Here is a 12,455-nt window from a genome sequence, read left to right as displayed (position 1 = left end):
CACAAGATGGTGTTCTAAATTGCGGAGTTCCTCAGGGGTCCATTCTTGGCCCACTTTTATTTAGTATCTTCATAAACGACCTACCTTTGCATATTACGAATAAAAATGTATCTTGTGAGCTTTTTGCTGATGATAGCTCTCTTCACTCATCGTCCAAAAAAATAGTTCAAGTGGAGGCTGACCTTCAGCAGGGAATCAACGACGTTGAACAGTGGTGTAGTAATAACTGATGATGATTACTGTGATTGGTTTTATGTGTTTGGTTGGTCTCTTCTTTTGGTAGTGCAATAGCGTTAATTATGGATTGTTGTTATCATCATTTACATAAAAACTTATCTGTTAATCCAAACAATGATATAATTACTGTGATGTTCTTAACTACACTTTAACATGGAATGTATGTATGTATGTATGTATGTATGTATGTATGTATGTATGTATGTATGTATGTATGTATGTATGTATGTATGTATGTATGTATGTATGTATGTATGTATGTATGTATGTATGTATGTATGTAGGTATGTATGTAGGTATGTATGCATGTGTGTTGGTGTGTCGGTGTGTCAAGTGTGCAAGTAAAAAGGGTATTGTAGTTGTACATATATTACTTTAGATATTTTTTTGTTATCATGGGTTTTATAAATTTTCTTCTCTTCTTCTTTTATAATTATTAATTAATGACCTATATGTGCTGATGACCAATTTAATTTCCTTTGTTGGATCAATAAAATGTTATGAGTATGAGTATGAGTATGAGTATGAGTAACAACAAAATGACCCTGCATCCCAAAAAATCCAGCAGTATGGTAGTCACATCTAGACAGAAACATCAGAGAGCGCCCCTTCTCCTCAACTTAAAACTGCACTCAGATCCTATAGAACAGGTTTCATCACACAGAGTACTAGGAATTGAAGTTGACCAGGAGCTTAGGTGGAACATACACGTTAAGAATATCTGTAAAAAGCTGTCAAGCAATCTCCATCTCCTATCTAAACTAAAACCCTTTGTAGACAAGGAGGGACTGAAAATGTTTTACGTGGCACACTGTCTATCATATATTAATTATGCCTCCACGGTATGGTGCGGTGCCAGTGAAAATATAATGAAAAAACTAAACTCCTTGCACAGAAGAGGTGCTAAGCTTATTGTAACCAATCCTTATCTGTCCACGTCAGAAAAGTTGAAGGTAGCCAATATTCTTCCACTTCAACAGCAGTTTGATTACAACATCTTAATTCTAATGTACAAGGCGCTCAATGAGCTGGCCCCACCATACCTAAATGCATTCTTGACTAAAGCTTCCGAGCGTTATGTGTCAAACAAATCTATATATATATTACCAAGGACTCGCATAGATCTATACAAAACTAGCTTTGCTTTTGTGGGACCTTCACTGTGGAACTCTCTTCCTTCGAATGTACAAACGTGCCGTTCATTGAACGCATTCAAAACCTCCCTCAGGAAACACATACTGAGGTCTTCATAAGTTACGCTGCCGGTATTGTAGCTAGCTTTGTTAATTATAATTATTTTATTACTCTGAAATATTGACTGCTGCATGCCTACATAATGCTAAATCTACCTGTCTTGGTAGGCTCACTGTGTGCTTGTTGAATGGCACTTAGTTGTGTGTATATTATTATTAGTATTATATGTGTTCCTCCTTGTGCGTCTGCGTGTGAGTGCGCAAATGTGATTGCGTAATTAATGTTCCTTTCTGTAATTGCTTTATTGATGTTCCATTCATGTATTTTCTACTACTTTTCTCATTTAGTATTACTGTATGCTTGATGTTTCTATGATTCTAGTCGGGCGCACGCGTGAATATGTGTTTGTGTGAATGTAAAGGGCACATTGTAAGATTAAGCCTATGGCCTAAAATGTCTACCCTTTATGTGAATAAAATGTTCTAAGTCTAAGTCTAAGTCTCTCTCTCTCTCTTATTTTTATGTTGTAAGAGTTGATCTGTTAGTTTGGTGCCTACGTATTGACTAAATGTTTTTATATCGCTTCACACGACTTGTTTTATTATTTTTTTTTATTATTACTTTTTTAAGCTTTTTTGTGTGCGTTTTTTCTGTCAAGGGGGATTACTCATTGTTCTCAACATCAGTCGCGACACGGAGAACAACGAGACTTCTCCAAGGGACTTCACTCAGGGAGCCAAAAATGGAACAAGTCCTGCTGTCAAAGACGGAGTTGCTGGCCTTGGACGCAACGCTCTGTTGCAGGAGCTTCATCACGCGTGGGTCGCACTCCGCGAGGACAACGTCATCACTCAGGTCATTGTGTGTGTGTGTGTGTGTGTGTGTGTGTGTGTGTGTGTGTGTATGTGTGTATGTGTGTGTGTAAGTGTGTGTAAGTGTGTGTGTGTGTGTATGTGTGTGCGTGTGCATGTGTAAGTGTGTGTCTGTGTATGTGTGTGCGTGTGCGTGTATGTGTGTGTGTGTGTGTGTGTGTGTGTGTGTGTGTATATATGTGTGTGTGTGTGTGTGTGTGTGTGTGTGTGTGTGTGTGTGTGTGTGTGTTTGTGTGGGTCCCATCCGAGTCTCTGACCAGTGTGTGCCTCCACAGACGGAGTATGAAGACTGCATCATCAAGGCAGCCTACCGGACGAGCGAGGAGATTACCTCTCCTTTCACCAAGAGCTCTTCCATGCAGGAGGCGGGCTTGGGCCTACTACACCATGACCAGGTCGCCTTGCCGTGTTTCTTCAAGACTCAGTGGCAGGAGACACTGCGCAAAGGTGAGATAAATAAGTCAGTCAATGCAAAAAAACGGGTTTGTTATTAGAAATTATTTATTGTTTATTGGCCATGATTTAAGGTAATGACAGGCAAATGTTTAAATGCGAATATTGATTTCGAATAGACCAATGCATGATGACATATGATTATTGTGATACCACACATGGTGACTGACACCAACAGACACAACAACATTGTCTCACATATTATCAATTATTGTCCTTTTGTCAATTGTGTATTGTACGTGAGCTATCTTTTAAGTTTTAATAAAGACCTTGGGTGACAATGTCCCAAACTTATCGCTAGACTTGTGCACACGCACCCACTTGGTCCCTGGATATACAATACAATACAATACAATGCAATACAATACAATACAATACAATACAATACAATACAATACAATACAATACAATAATCTTTATTCATCTCCAAAAGAGAAATTACAAGCTTGACTGTGTGTCTGTAAAATCAATCAATCAATCAATCAATCAACCATGCATGTAGTAACATTCACATCATATCGTTACACGCAAACATTGTACCCACACACTTAATAAAATAAGCCTAAAAATAGAAGCAATGCATTGCCTCTTTAAAAATTATATCACATTATCACCTTATCACATTTTAACCACATTATTTTATCACATTTGTATCCTATAAATCAATATAACTAACAACAAAGAAAAACAACTGGTAAAAGGATGTAAAGATTATGCCGTTGTCAGAGCGACAGAACCAGCACCTAGCGCCCCACCTGAGAGTTGAAGATGTGAATTGCAGATGGAATGAATGAGTTTCTGTAGCGTGTGGTTCTTGTGTATGGCTGTCTAAATCTTAAGCTTCTGTCCATCCGTCTGCTGTCAAGTTCAGGTCTGAGTGGGTGCGTGTCATCGGTCAAAATCTTCTGTAGCCTGTCAGTCAGTCGTCGTTCCTGCGTTGATTCAAAAGTGTCCTGCTTCCTCCCAACTACCCCACCTGCTTTCTTAATGAACTTCTCTAATCTATCCCTGTCCTGCTTGCTGATGCTGCCACTCCAACACACGGATCCAAAGTACAGCACACTTTTGCAGGTTGAAGTATAAAACATCTGGAGAATCTCTTGTCTAACATTAAAAGATCTGAGTTTTCTCAAAAAGTACAGGCGGGAGTGGAGCTTCTTCACAATAGCATCAGTATTGGGCTTCCATGTCAACTTATTATCTATGATTATTCCCAAATACTTATACTGCTCTACTTTCTCTACAACCTCTCCCTTAACCTATATCCCCATGTACATGTTCCTTCCTCCTATTGTCCATAATCATTTCCTTAGTCTTGCCTACATTATGTTCTAAATAATTATCATCACACCAACCAACAAACTTATCTACCTCCCGCCTGTAGTCAGAGTCGTCATCGTCAATCAGTAGTCCAACCATATGAAGAGATATTACTGCAACTAACGCCATTGCTTTTCATAGCTACTTTATATTTTTATCAGAACATTTTAAGAATACCCTTTTATATCCAAGTATCTCTTATTACCTCTTTTGGTTAGATGAGCGAGAGTGTGCGGGGGGTGGGAGGGTGGTGAACCACTGTACATAAAGGGAAAGTTTGTGTGCGCGCCTGTGTGTTTTTTTAATCTGAGACAAATGTCGCCAATGTTTTTACAGAGTAACGTTAAATAAACGATTTTATCATCATTATTTGTGTAATGTAAAATTTAACATAATAAGTCAAAGTAAGTGCAGGTGTTTGTTTTTTCCTGCACCACTTGTAAATGACAGAGTTTGTGTACAAACAGCATACAAACATATACCATGTCTGTTATCACTTATTAAAGTGATTATTATTATTATCTTGATTAAACGGGCACGATGCATTTGAAGGTCTTCCAAAACATTAAAAAAAACACATTAAAAACCAAAAAGGTGAGGGCCACATCGTTAAGCACACACGGCTTCCCTGTGTAAACTAGTCGTGTTATGTTGAATTTTAACGTGGTCAATTTACAGGCTCACAAATCCAGTGGCATTATTGAGTTATATTTGATACAAATCACTTTTATCAAATAAAAGAATAATTGTAGTGACATTATTTTTCGGAATGAGCATTACAATTGAGCATAATTTGGTCATTTCTGTATTTGGTCGAGAACAGATGCCACCATATATATTTGTGACCCTCCACCACGAAATGAGTCGCATGTCACCTCGCGCGGTTCTGCGCTAGGCTTAATATAAGTCCGGGGAGTGTCTGGTAACAGTGTGAGGGTCACCTTAGTCACAGGCTTATAACTCGAACAGTTTTCGCTCTTTTCTAAAACGGTTTTCACCACTGGATAGAGCATAAAAAAATATTTATGAAAATGTACAAATATGAAAATCATGCAAAGGTGACATGCGACTCATTCCGTGGTGGAGGGTCACATTTGTCTCCGAGTCTTTTTGCACAACACGCCAAATGTGTCTCCCTTTCGACTGTTGTTCTCAAAATGGCCGCGCCGGTGTTTTCCTTGTAATCCCCGTATATAAATTGAACGCATCTGTACAGTTCATTCCGTCACTTGATAACTAAACTGCATGACTTCATATGCTCACAACAGCAAATTATGCAAAGGGGGGCGAGTAGCTCAGTTAGTAAGAGCACCGAACTTGTGATCCTAAGGTCGCAGATTCGAATACCGGCAGGGACTGACACGGGTCAACTGTATGTGCAGACTCAGAGACTGTATCCATGTCCCACCCCCGTGTCATCACAGTGGCACGTAAAAGAACTCGGTCACTCTGCCATAAGTGCATGTGGCTGATAACAATTTCTTTAAAGCAAATGGCCTTGAACATTTTCTGTTACATGATTTAAACGCAATATCTCTTTCCCTGCTTCGATTTTCCCTGACTCTTACTTTAATGTTTCAACATTCAGAGGGTGTGGACGACCGGGACACCTACGCCAAAAGCCTGGTCTCGGCCAACCGAGTCTGGAGTCAGAGTTCGTTCGAGAACAGTCTCTCAGACATGCGCAGTGCAGAAGACAAGGCGGCCATTTTGGATAAGCTGTACCGGTCGCTGGAGAAGAGAGTAGCGAGCAGAGATCCCCGGTTGTTCAACAGTCACTACTTGGTGTCCCGCCTGGTGGCGCACAAAAAGTGAGGTAATGTTGAAATTTAGCGTGTTAAATTCATAGCTGAGACTCCAGTGGTATGAGACTCCAGTGGTATTCTTTACTTAGTTTTGATACAAGTCCCTGTAATCAAGCCAAAGAACATTTTTCGTGAAATTATTTGACGGACTAGTTGGTTGTTTGATCGACGAAAACGGCGCGAAAATGTGTACGTTGTCAACCAAAGGACATCACTTACACGACAGCGTTGCCTCCCCCCAACCCTCACCCCCTGTCGGCTTACATGGAAAATACTTTCTTTGACGCATGTATATAGGAAATGCATTCGTACAGTTCGATCCGTGACTTCAAACGGATCAAAAATGACTTGCTATGCTTACCAGTGCAACTATGTGTCTGCAAATGTGGAGCATTAAATGCCTCTGAATTATGAGCTATGAATTTCACACGCAAAGCTCAACATTGCTGTAAGTGACATGAGAAGAGGTGGAGTGGGGTAATATATAGCTATTCTGATGGACACGTGGGGGAATTCGGGGGCTGTGATTGGATGGTCTCACACATCCCTTTTCCGATCATCAAAGCATAACGATACAAAAGTTGGCCATTTTTGCCGATATCCAAACGATATCGGCAATAACAAAGACGCGTGGTTCCGGTTTCTTCCACGTGTATAAAGTACACGCATACCTCGCCAGGTTTGTTTCTGTCACTCTGTGACTAGTCGACAGACGATGCCATTTGCTTTGTGTGTGTTTTTGTTGTTGCTCACTGTACATGACATAGGCCCTACATTACGTGTAAAATCCAGTTCTTTAACAGGCAACAAACCTTGCAAATTTCCAGAAGCTGCAATCTGAAGCGACCTATCTCGGATTCTAGCAGACGATCTCTCCAATGTTTAACACAAAATCAGCAAACTCTCCTGTCACATAGAACGTCCATTGTATAGTGCAATGTTGAAATGAAGTTACCGGTCTGAAACATTTCGTCGTTTCTTCTGAGACAATCCTTGTTCTCTTATCATCTACAGATTTACCGCTGTCTTCACCACGCGAATTCCCAACAGAAGTCAGACTTTCGAACATACAATCTACGTAGGCAAGCATGATACGTCATGACGTCATATGATTCCTAACATATTGACGTAATGCTAAGCATCCGGTTATCTCGAGTTTTCTCCGTAATACATGTCCGTGGGTTTTTCAATGTTCGGTTATTTCCGTGGCTTCATGCGGAAAGGGAACCGTCGTCTGCAATCAACGACATGGACCATTCTGGTACTTGTCGCTGACAAAAACATGATTCTAACACAGAATTTAATGTCAGAATAGCTATATAAACGCTATTGTGTTTTCAGCGTAGCAATAGGGTCCGATATTTAGACTCGAACAAGTATAATGCGACTCGTCTTCGACTCGTCGGCGTCTCGTCTAAATATCGGGCCCTATTGCTACGCTGAAAACACAATAGCTGTTAATATCACCTGCTGATACTTTATTTTTTGCTTGAAGATGTGATTACAAGATGGAGACGAGGAATGATTCATGTGGTTTATCACTCGTTCACTTGCTTTGGGTTAATATGTGCATACTCACTCATACACAAACGCACACATGCACGCACACACACACACACACACACACACATGCATGCACACACACACACACACACATATACATACACACACGCACACATACATACACACACGCACACACACACAGACACACACACACACACACACACACACACACACAATCGCAAACACACACACACACACACACATAAATATGCACGCTCTAAAAAAAACTCTCGCACACCATCTTCAACCTTTCTCGCTTCTCCCTCCACCCCCCCCCCCCCTCAACCATCACACCCCCCCAACCATCACCCCCCCCCCCCCCCCCATCACACCCCCTCCTCTCCCACGACCGTCTTCTGGAAGGTACATCTCGGCCATGATTGTTTGTAAGTTGATTTTAAAGGATGAAGAGCGTCTTAACTAGATACACAGTCGTGACAGCTTCTACCTTTTGTAAGTTATACCCTCATTATGTGAGTGCGCGCGACCTCGCGTGTATGAATACATGTATTATATAAATGTGTGTGTGTTTGTGTGTGTGTGCGTGTGTGTGTGTGTGTGTGTGTGTGTGTGTGTGTGTGTGTGTATATGTGTATGTATGTGTGTGTGTGTGCGTGTGTATATGTGTATGTATGTGTGTGTGTGTGCGTGTGTGTGTGTGTGTGTGTGTGTATATGTGTATGTATGTGTGTGTGTGTGCGTGCGAATTGTTGTGCTGGGATGTGTTTGAGTGTATGTTAAAATTTGTGTTTGTATGTGTTGGTGTGTGGGTGTGTGTACGCGCGCGCATATATATATATATATGTGTGTGTGTGTGTGTGTGTGTGTGTGTGCACGCGCCTCTTTGTGTGTTTGTGCGCGCGCGCGTCTGTGTGTGTGTGTGTGTTTGTGCGCGCGCGCGTGTGTATGTGTGTGTGCGTGTATGAGTGTGTGTGTGTGTGTGTGTGAGCGTGTGAATGATCGTGCGAGCTAATGTTTGTTGTTATGGGCGTGTGTTTGTGTGCATGTGTGTGTATGTGTTTGTGTGCGTGCGAATGGTTGTGCTAGAATGTATCTTAACATGTGTGTCTGTATGTGCGGGTGTGTGTCCGGGTGTGTGGGTGTGTGTACGCGCGCGCAAATGTGTGTGCATATATATACCGTAAAGTACCTTGTAAGCGCCCAGTATCGAGTAAGCGCCCACCCCCCACTTTTAGTCCAAAACCGTGCATAGGGTATAGTACCTTGTAAGCGCCCACCCCCCACATTACACCATTGAAATCAGGGGAAATAAAAATTCCGCACTTGATCTGCTAGTTTTGTGAATGATTTCCCTTTCTTGCAAACCCTATCAAACGCCTGCAAGTCAATGATTACAAGATGCCGCGGATCAAATCGTACACCGTTGCATTTAAGCTGTCAGCTCTTGACTATTTGGATAATAACGCCAATGGAAATGTGTCGCAAACAGCAAGTGAGTTTGGGGTAGAACGAAAAAGGATAGGCCCTACGAGAATCGCGAAAGAATCGCGATACCCTGTCAGTCACCAGGCCGGAAAGGAAAAGAAGAAGCTCTCTCTCTCTCTGATCTCTCTCTCTGATTTCTCTCTCTCTCTCTCTCTCTCTCTGATCTCTCTCTCTCTCTCTCTGATCTCTCTCTCTCTGCAGATCTGATCTCTCTCTCTCTGATTTATCTCTCTCTCTCTGTAGATCTGATCTCATCTCTCTCTCTGATCTCTCTCTCTGATTTATCTCTCTCTCTCTCTCTCTCTGATCTCTCTCTCTCTCTGATCTCTCTCTCTGATCTCTCTCTCTGTCTATCTCTCTCTCTCTGATCTCTCTCTCTCTCTCTGATTTATCTCTCTCTCTGATCTCTCTCTCTCTCTGATTTATCTCTCTCTGTAGATCTGATCTCTCTCTCTCTCTGATTTATCTCTCTCTCTCTCTCTCTCTCTCTCTCTCTCTCTCTCTCTCTCTCTCTCTCTCTCTTTCTGCCGAACTTAACAGTCTTTGGCCAAGTAAAATAGACTGCTGCCCATATCCAGAAGACGTACCCCTTGTTCAAGGGAAACAGAGACACAGTGCGGCCGACAGCGGCACCTCTGCAGACAAGAAAAGGATGCGACGACATTTGTCTCCCCAAGCTCTTCTAATGACAATACGAACAAGAAAAACAATGGAAGATGAAAAAAAAGAAGATATGATTACGAAGTAAAACTGCTCGTGCATAGGGTGTAGTACCTAGTAAGCGCCCACCCCCTACTTTGGGTCGGAATTGGTGCACAGGGGGGGTGGGCGCTTACAAGGTACTTTACGGTATATATATGTGTGTGGGTGTGTGTGTGTGTGTGTGCGCGCGCGCGTGCATGCGCCTCTTTGTTTGTTTGCGCGCACGCGTGTTTGTGCGCGCGCGCGCGTGTATGTATTTGTGAGTGTGATTGTGTGTATGTTTGTGTGTGTATTTGTATGTGTGTGTGTGAGTGTCCTTCTCTGTGTGTATGTGTATGTGTGTGTGTTATGTGTGTGTGTCTGTGTGTATGTGTGCGTGTGTGCTTGTTTGAAATGACAATGTCAATCGTGATGGACATCAAGTGCCTTTGGCACAGTCACACAGCAAAGGCATTGCATACCCCCAACACGGGCTCACATTCAGTGACACACACAAACACACACACACACACACACACACACACACACACTCTCTCTCTCTCTCTCTTTCGTGCGCGCACACGCAAGCACACACATTGATATAAATTAAGTAGATGTGCATTGCCAAGGCACTGCATACCCCCAGCGAAAGACCAATCGTCCGTCTCTCTCTCTCTCTCTCTCTCTCTCTCTCTCTCTCTCTCTCTCTCTCTCTCTCTCAAACACACACACACACACACACACACACACACACACACACACACACACACACACACACACACCCCAAGTCACACACGCACACATACACACACTCACTCACACGCACTCACTCACTATCTCACAAAAACTTCATACACACAAAACACACACCCATACGCACATATGGACAGCCGGACATACACACCTTTTCAAACAAACACACATACACGCACACACATATGCACACACACCACACACACACACACGAGTACAGACTCATGCACGCGTGCGCGCACACACAAACAAATACACACACACACACACACACACACACTCACACACACACGAGTACAGACTCATGCACGCGTGCGCACACACACGCACACACACAAATACACACACACTCACACGAGTACAGACTCATGCACGCGTGCGCACACACACACACACACAAATACACACACACACCACACGCACTCACACACACACGAGTACAGACTCATGCACGCGTGCGCACACACACACACACACACACACACAAATGCACACACACACACACACACGCACACACACACACACACAGTAACACTAACACATGTGCACAAAATGAACACAAACACACACACCGCGCGAGAAAGACTACAGGGAGGCATGACGTCATGATGCATTAATTGACGTCAAAGACTTTCGACCGTGACGTATTCTTCTTACGCGAGCTTTATCCATAGACTTGGAAACTACGGAATTTCTACCCGTCCAAAGCGGCCTTGGGTGGCGTTTGCTCAAAAAATGGGGGCGCCAATTTTACCCACCGTATTTTTGTTAGTATGGTCCCAATTTTTGGTGAACTTCCATCTCCAACTGTGGCCCATTTTCGGGCACAAAGAATCCTTCTTTATCATGTATTATTCGGTATGCACATTTCTCAAATCGATTACAGTATAGCGTTCACGGGATACCTCCAGCTTCGCTGGGATAAATGCAAACACACAATGGAATGCAATACTTTTATTTGTGCTCGCATAAGGGTGTTACACCCCGGCAAGACCAACAGGGACCAAGGTACCATGCAAGACCAACATAGGCCAAGGTACCATGCAAGACCAACAGAGGTCAAGGTACCATGCAAGACCAACATAGGCCAAAGTACCATGCAAGACCAACAGAGAGAAAGGTACCATGCAAGACCAACAGAGGCCAAGGTACCATGCAAGACCAACAGAGGTCAAGGTACCATGCAAGACCAACAGAGAGAAAGGTACCATGCAAGACCAACAGAGGTCAAGGTACCATGCAAGACCAACAGAGGTCAAGGTACCATGCAAGACCAACAGAGGTCAAGGTACCATGCAAGACCAACAGAGAGACAGGTACCATGCAAGACCAACAGAGGTCAAGGTACCATGCAAGACCAACAGAGAGACAGGTACCATGCAAGACCAACAGAGGTCAAGGTACCATGCAAGACCAACAGAGGTCAAGGTACCATGCAAGACCAACAGAGAGAAAGGTACCATGCAAGACCAACAGAGGCCAAGGTACCATGCAAGACCAACAGAGGTCAAGGTACCATGCAAGACCAACAGAGGTCAAGGTACCATGCAAGGCCAACAGAGGCCAAGGTACCATGCAAGACCAACAGAGGTCAAGGTACCATGCAAGACCAACAGAGGTCAAGGTACCATGCAAGGCCAACAGAGGTCAAGGTACCATGCAAGACCAACAGAGGTCAAGGTACCATGCAAGACCAACATAGGCCAAGGTACCTTACAAGAGTAGATTGTGCAAAGGAGCCTAGCACTTTTGTCTTAAAAATAAAAACTGTCGCTTTCTGTTTAGTTTAGTTTCCACAACGGCAAGTCATCAAACTCTTTAAAGAAAAAGGAATATGCTCAAACTTACTGAATAAGATAGCAGCTTTATGCATTTTCATTCTGGATCAAAATCGACAAACAAGTAACGTTTGACGCCACAGACAAGTATGCCGTGTTATCTCAAACTTCTGACTCGTTGGGGCCCTGGAAATTGCATTCTAAAAATTACGTTCAGAATAAGGATCCCCATATATCATTGTGCGTACCTTTGCTTATCCAAAATTATAATAAAAACAATATTTGGTGGCTTGTTGTTAGAGCAGCTTTTTTAGTTGATTCTCGGGGACCATTTAGCCTTCGGCCTTGGTCGA

At 42.9% G+C, this 12,455-nt stretch overlaps 1 protein-coding gene across 1 annotated transcript in view; it reads left to right on the top strand.

Moving 5' to 3' along the window:
- Positions 1-7,470, top strand: part of LOC138950314 (uncharacterized) — a 22,733-nt gene extending 15,263 nt beyond the window's left edge. Inside the window, exons 6-8 of the mRNA XM_070322062.1 lie at positions 2,090-2,286; positions 2,579-2,750; positions 5,665-7,470. Of these exons, the coding sequence (XP_070178163.1) occupies positions 2,090-2,286; positions 2,579-2,750; positions 5,665-5,891 (596 nt within the window). The 3' untranslated portion in view covers positions 5,892-7,470. The remainder of the gene's footprint in view (positions 1-2,089; positions 2,287-2,578; positions 2,751-5,664) is intronic.
- Positions 7,471-12,455: the final 4,985 nt, after the last annotated feature.

This window comes from Littorina saxatilis, linkage group LG16, assembly GCF_037325665.1.
Source record: "Littorina saxatilis isolate snail1 linkage group LG16, US_GU_Lsax_2.0, whole genome shotgun sequence".
NCBI lineage: Eukaryota > Metazoa > Mollusca > Gastropoda > Littorinimorpha > Littorinidae > Littorina > Littorina saxatilis.
Note: the sequence above shows the minus strand (reverse complement) of the source record. Positions and strands in the feature narration are given on the sequence as shown.